The sequence below is a fragment of the Aptenodytes forsteri genome, unplaced genomic scaffold, assembly GCF_000699145.1.
Source record: "Aptenodytes forsteri isolate BGI_AS27 unplaced genomic scaffold, ASM69914v1 Scaffold161, whole genome shotgun sequence".
Lineage (NCBI taxonomy): Eukaryota > Metazoa > Chordata > Aves > Sphenisciformes > Spheniscidae > Aptenodytes > Aptenodytes forsteri.
Genome location: NW_008795023.1, coordinates 76,149 through 83,536, shown reverse-complemented (window position 1 = coordinate 83,536; position 7,388 = coordinate 76,149). Strand labels below are relative to the sequence as shown.

At 36.0% G+C, this 7,388-nt stretch overlaps 1 protein-coding gene across 1 annotated transcript in view; it reads left to right on the top strand.

The window, feature by feature from the left end:
- ABCC4 (ATP binding cassette subfamily C member 4) overlaps positions 1 to 7,388 on the top strand; it is a gene marked incomplete at its 3' end in the record, with an annotated part of 120,726 nt that overhangs the window by 44,033 nt on the left and 69,305 nt on the right. Inside the window, 4 exon segments of the mRNA XM_009275812.1 lie at positions 764 to 904; positions 2,312 to 2,349; positions 2,712 to 2,812; positions 5,587 to 5,733. Coding sequence (XP_009274087.1) covers positions 764 to 904; positions 2,312 to 2,349; positions 2,712 to 2,812; positions 5,587 to 5,733 — 427 coding nt within the window.

Sequence of the window (7,388 nt, the reverse complement as noted above, 5' to 3'; positions counted from 1 at the left end):
TCTATCTCATATACTGTAAAAAAAAAAAAAAAAAAAAAGAATCAGAATTTTGTTCATTTGAATAGTTCTTTTACCTTCTTCATGCCTATCTCATTTTTTCCTTTTCTGTCTTTCAGTGTCCCCCATCCATTGTTTGCTTAATATGATTTCTCATTTGTCATTTTAGATTGTTTGCTTAATATGATTTTTCATTTGTCATTTTACTTGTTTTGTCTATTAACAGATGCTTTGTTGGTACTTACACGGAGGTGATTAAAACTTTATGGGTAATTTGTTACTCTGGGCATATGTTGATTGATTTTGGTGCATACTTGCAGAAGAGTATTTACTTCAAATACTTTTCTGAAAAGGAAAGGTTGCACACACTTCCATTCTGAAAACAGAATCTTTCCCGAGTCAAGGCCTTAGTTTCCAGAGCTATTACGACTGAAGGTAGTATATAAGAAAAGAAAAACCTGGTTTAGTGGTCAGTTAGAGTAAATATTTCTGGCTGTAAGTGAAGTCATGTTACATTTTGTGATGCAATGCAAAATAAAACCCTGACAGTGTCATTTTGCAAAGTAGATTTTTCAGTATTACTGCACTGAGACTGATTTTTTTTGTCAAAGCTATAGTTCCGATATTTAAAGGCTTTATATGTGTAATCACTTTATCTCCTTATTTAATTGTTTGGTAATTCTGAGCCATGACTTTCAAGTGGCTTAGTCTGAATCTGTAACTGCAAGGTTGATGGTTTTTATTCTGGGTTGTTTTTTTTTTTCAGGCCGAAAATGCACTGGCTGCAGTGCCAGAGGAGAGTCGCTCTGAGGGAAAAATAAACTTTAAGGTTTACAGAAAATATTTCACTGCAGGAGCAAACTACTTTGTGATTTTTATACTTTTAGTATTCAATATTTTGGCACAGGTAAGTTGTCGGGAGCCACAAACAATATTGAATGTCTTTTGGGTTTACCTTTTTTTTTTAGGTTGGTTTGTTTTTTGGGGTTTTTTTTTAGTTTTTAACATAGTGTATGCTTGTTACTGTGATGTTTCATCTCAAATGTTTGGGAGCGTGGTGTTCTTTAATAATTTTGTAGTATACTCAATCGAATTTTATATATCAGCATGGAGTTTTGGTACCGTATTGAGAGGTCCTGCATTGATCCTTATTTCAACAGTTTTAATACTTCAATAAAATAATTATTTTACTGGCAGCGTGACACAGAAATTATAAGCCAGTCTAATTTTTGGAAATAGAGAACAAAATCATAAGGTGTATAAAGTAGTGTTTAACAAACCTGAACAGTCAGTATGTTTCCAGTTTAGGAGGGTAAAGGGGTTTACTGGTTATAGGAGGACAGAATCTGACAGAAGTGTTAAAAGAAAAGCTCGTCTGCTGATAAGTGCAGGTTTTGAGAAGGCTAGAAGGAGGGTCACTGTTCAGCAGAATAAGAAAGTGAGGAAGAGGATAGGCAAATAGTGTGTGTAATGCAGACCGTAGCAGGTATGTAAAAGAATTTTTAAACAAGGAAAATGATTTTGAAACTTACTGAAAGAAATGGTGAGCTGAGGAAACCGCATGAAGATAGCTTATTGCCTTTTTCTCTGTTTCCTGCTGAGAAAGCTTAAATTCATTTCATGGAAATGATTGGTCTTGGCTGTAAAAAATAGTCTATATATTTAGATATGTTACTTCCTTTTTGCTTGTCCTTGAATTTAGTCTGTTGGAAAGATAGCTGAGCAAGATCAAATCTCTTCAGTAGACCACCCAGAACTTTTAAATTCACGTGAACAGAGGTGTATTTTGAGATAAACCCTGTCACAAGTTTGTAGTCACCTCTCGGCACAGAAGGAAGGTGGCAGTAGGAATTTTTCCCTCCCTCTCTTCTCTCATCCTCCTTCAACCCTGTTTCTGGTAATTATCTCCCATAAACACAAATTTCTGGACTGGTAACATCAGAAAGTTTGTTAATCAAAAAGCATTTTGGAATATCTCTAGTAGCAAATTTAGGAACTGAAAAATGAGTTCTTTAATGTGCAATTAACATACATTAGGAAGCGCTACTATATTTTGTTTACTTAAGTGTATTGCTTTCCTTTTAGTTTGCTATCATGTAAGGTAATTTAAGGTAACTTCTTTCTTTGTAGAGGGTTCTAATGCACCTTCTAATGTGCTTTGCAAATTGCTGCTGGTCTTGAAAGACTGGATGGCATACTTTCCTGAATATGTGATGTTTTCCCAGAGAACATGAAAGAATAGCAAGGAAGTTTAATTTTCTAATGTTTTTTTCATTTTGTAACATGACTCTTGTATTTGCCTCTTTCACTCAAGGTGGCATATGTGCTCCAGGACTGGTGGCTTTCTTACTGGTAGGTTGATGATAATAACTGGTCGGTCATTTCTGCCTTTTCAGTCAAGTGCTGTTTGTCTAATAGAAATCAGTGTTGTATAGGTGGAGGTGGTGGTGGAAACCTGTTCTAGGAAACTTCAGAATATGGTTGATCTTTTTCTGATCTCCACTCATTTTGTGCGGGGAAAAAAAATAAAACTTTATGCTGAAGTGTAGCCTGTGATTGCTTCTACTCATGGTGTGATGCATGACGACAGCAGTACATGGGATCTTTTGAACTAAAGATTTCAACAGAGTCGAATCTAGAAACAGTTAAACACACTCATGAATATTTGCAGAATTTGATTTGATGATCGTTATCTTCTGTATGCATTTCCACAGGGCAAATCATCAAGAAAAGTTGAATGTCACAACAAATGGAAATAACAGAGCAAATGAGACTGAACATCTAGACCTTAACTTTTATTTGGGAATTTACGCAGGTAATTATACATGCACGTGTGTGTGTATCTAAAGAAGTATTTATTATCTGACCTATCATAATAAACAGTTTTGAGAGGTGTGAAGCAACACCAATGTGGGGAAATGTGATTTTTAGCAGTAACTGAATAATGTCTTAACAGATTAGGAGCCCGAGTCTTGCTTCCTGACTAAATTAATTGGAATAAATAAAATAAATCTAATAGAAGAAATAGGTTGAATGCAGACTCTTAATTTGCTTTGCCTGGATTTTGGAAAGTAAACTAGGAATTGAGTATTCAAAAAGTCAGTCACCGTAAGGTTGTGGTTATTGTCTATACTAATAGGTCACTGAGCTAAATCTTCAGTCATTATATGGATGGGCAAGAGGGATTAGAAACGGATCTTCATTCTGTGCTGTTCTAAAACTTGGCATGGCTACATTCCTTCTGAAGTGCCATAGCAAAAGAACCAGTTTTTAAAAAGCATCCTAGATGGTTATGCAAAGCAGGATGTTAAAAAACATTTCAATAGGTAGCCGTATGCTGCTAAATATCCAGAAAAGGGCATTGATCCTTGTATTCAGGCATCCAAACATCTTGAAATACTGCTCTGAAATGTAGTAAAAATTGGCATAGAAAAATCACGTGTAGAAATATGCTCTCAGACTCTGCTATTTAGCACTTCTAGTGATGTACAGTTTTGTATGGCATGGTAATTTCTTGATGGAGATGTAAATGATAGGTCTGAGAAAACAGGTGGAATACCAGAAGAATATGCATTGAATGTATTCAGAAACATCTCTCACGGGTGAGAGGATTTTTTTGTTTGAGGTTTTTTTGGGAATGCACGTGATCGAAGTGCTTGACAGAAAACATTGTGCTTGGCCTGGAAAGCAACAATTTAGGAGCCAGATAAACTTGGCTCTTATTTTCACTGTGTAATGTCTTATTTCATGAGCTGTTCCAGTGCACCGCACAGTATGATTAAGTGTGGCAAACTTGGCTTTCTCTGACCATATAACCTAAACCACGTTACAGAAAATTTTATCCTTTACGGCAAATTTTGTTCTAGATAGCAGAACAGCAAAAGTTACCTTTATATGGAAATGTTCAGATGGCTTAGTGAGATATTTGCAATAGTTGAACAGACAGCATTGACTTACCTACGCAAAATTGTAAGTGAAGTTGAAAAAGTTATAAAAAGATAGTACGTTGCATATGAAGTACATAATAATCTAACTTACTTTTTTCTATAACCTCTGAAACTGTATAAAATAATTTAACATTTTTATTTCTGATTCTCAATGTTTGGACAAAGAAAAAAATCACCATGGTAGTTCCTTTCTAGTCCTTGTTGTTTCTCTGAGACAAAGATTTAGAAGAGTAAAATTTCTGTTAATGGGAAACCCTGTTGGCCAGAACTGAGGTACCAATTCTACACCTTTTCTATAAAGTGAGTGTACAAAGAGTCCTTGTCTCTCTCATACTGGGGTGGGAAGCTTGTAAATGGGGAAAGCAAAAACCTTTGGCATGAGACAGACCGGATGAAGGACTTAAAAGTAAATCTCGTTCCTCCCCCTTCTGCCTAGCCATTAGGTCTTTTCAGGTGATTTGTTTGGTGAGGGTCATGCCAGCAGTTTCCAGTGGCTTCCAAACTTGAGTGAAGTTGTACAGAAATGTGTACAATGTGTACATAATGTGCACAAATATGTACAGCTGCGAGCAGACAAATGAAATAGCAATACCTTTTTTTGCATCCTGGGAGGATACAGCAGTAAGCTGGATGGAATAACTGATTGACTTAACCACATCATATAATTTAAAACCTCACTCTTTCTCACTGTTACTATATCTGTACCTGAATTGCGTCCAGTTTTAACCTGTCCTTAGAATAGGCAGTGTTTTATGTTGATAGTTAGGGTCTAACTTAAGGTTGTGTCCTCAAGGCCTGAGCATCTGGGCTTGTGGTGGCTATGCTTAGTTTCTGGAGCAGATCACCTGGAGCCTGGAAGCACTGCCAAATGTAAGCTTAGCACCTTCACTGTTCACCTTCATCGACTGGGAATTTGGGCAGCCACACTGGAGATTACACACAACAAACAGAGCAGCAGCACTCTCATCATTCTTTGTTCCCATCTTTTACCCTGTAGCACCCCTGTCTTGTAAGTGGAGATGTGCCCAGAAGAAAGACAAACAGTCTGCAGACCAATTCCCTAGAAGGGCTGTATTTCACATGGCGTAAGGGATGCATCTTATACTGTGTTAAAGAAATACACATAATTTAAATGATTTGATGTGGTTTACAAGGGGAAGAATGGCCTGAGTGGTTTGGGCTGATTGAGAATAACTCAAGGTTGTCTCTAAATAGCCGTGTATATATTACTTCGTTAATACCTGCTGGCGAATGTTGAATCTTCACAGTGACCTCTGCAAGCCACAATTATACACGGCACTGTGAAATGAATTTCTTAGCAGAGCTGTTATGCAGAAGGTTTTAATAGAGATTTATTTCATGGGTTAACAGACATTTCCTACATTTCTATAAAGTACCAATTCTTTCAAACCGAAAAAGAGAAATTGTTTTAAATCAATGATATGATAGTAACTGAAGCTAGTGACAAATATAACATATCTATGTTCTGCGCTCAGTCTGAGTCCCTAGGCTTAAGTTTGGATTCTTGCTATATACAGAAGTCAACAAAATTTGTTTTTAGTTCAGTTTTATTTTTAAATTCTTTTCCTTGTGAAAGATCCATATCGGTATGCATGCTCTGTCCATGTTTTTTTAATTTCAGGTTTAACGGTGGCTACAATACTCTTTGGCTAAATAAGAAGTCTTCTGGTGTTTCAAGTTCTTGTTAATTCCGGTCAGACTTTGCACAACAAAATGTTTCAATCCATTTTGAAAGCTCCTGTCTTATTTTTTGACAGAAATCCTATAGGTAAGTTTAATAGTAAAAAAAACCCTTAACATGTAATGTACCTCATTGATTATGTTAACTATGCTATTTCTGGGCAATTACGATTTTATAGTATTTTTGCACATTTGTGGGGGGATTTTTGTTTCTTTTACTTAAAATCTTTGAATTTAACAGTGTGGTGTTTTTAAATTTAAAAGTCAGAATGTTGACTGCTTGTTGACGGTTGATCTTACTCTCTTCAAATGCAGTCTACAGAAAAATGAATTTCATGTGACTGGTGTTGTACATTGACCTGCTAGTTGCATTGCTGTTCTGATTCAGTTACACAGAGGTGTCTTCCATATGCTGAATGTATATGCGTGCATATGTGGGGATGCCTTTCTTGTGCTTTTCTGTGAAAGCTTAACCCCAACAATTATTTGCTCTTTTAAAAAATACTTTTAAGCATGTGTGGTAATTCACAGTTTTGAGAAACTGTGTAGCTTACTATCCTTCCAGAATGCACAAAAGTGTAAAGCATGCAATTTAAAACTGTAATCCAGATCCTTATGTTCTTCAAAAGAAACAAGAGAGAAGCTGGAGCAGTGTGAAGAGAGTGGAGAAGTGGGGTGGTACTGATTTACTAGCCAGTTTTACATGAGAAATGGAAATCTAATGGTCTTCACTCCTTTGAAGAAAAGGAACATAGGTTTGTTCTCGTAGTTCCAGAAGCCATTTAATGATTGTAAGGGTATATAGGAATGGCTTTATTGTTTCAGAAAAATTAGTAATATTTTCAGGAAAAAAATACTCATGTGGAAAAGACGTTCATGTCCATAATATGATAAATGAAACATGTACAATTTCCCCTTAAAAAAAAAAAGAAATCTACAACTGCAGAAGTTTAAGGCTGTGTTTATGTGGTCTACTTGTACTGTGAGTCTGTGGTAGTGTAAATTCATGGCCACTGCAAAGGATTAGAAGTGAAGCTATAAGCTCAGGAGACAGGTTAGTGGAGAGCTAGTGAGAGCACATACATCAGAAGAAATCGTAGTACTGATGGGGTTTGTTGTCAGATAGGCAGGGATTTTCCTCTTCTCTCTCTCTTTTCTCTCTCTTTTTTTTTTGGTGTGTGCAGCATATGCAGTAACTGTATTTTTGAGGGAATACATAATTATCTTGTAAGAATGGCCATAAACCTGGCTCATCATAGCAAACTAAGAACTACAGGGTAAACATCAGGGACACTGTAAAGTAATAAAACAGTTTGCTTTGTAACATACTGTGAAGCTCAAATTAGCAGTGCTTTGTAAAAGTGACATTCATAAAATCTGCCTATCGCTGGTATTCACACAGTTGTGACTTACAGATGTGTGTTTCTATTTATCAGCAGATATTTTATAATAGAAGATTAACTTCAATGTGCATATATTTCTTTCCCTTCATCTTTCTTTTGGTCATGGTAGCATGCAAAGGTACTGCTGTTCTGATCTATACATCTTTTGAAAAAGGAAAAAAGAAAAGGGAAAAGATAACATGTGAGACCATGCTCTTGTTCAGAACTGCAGCATGTAGCAGTTCTGAAATTGTTTTTAACATCTGTGTTTCATTGTCTGATTTATGTGGTTTTTTACTGTGTATTTATCTTTTAGAACTTCACATGCTATTTTTTTGCATTGGGGTGAGATTGTTTAAGT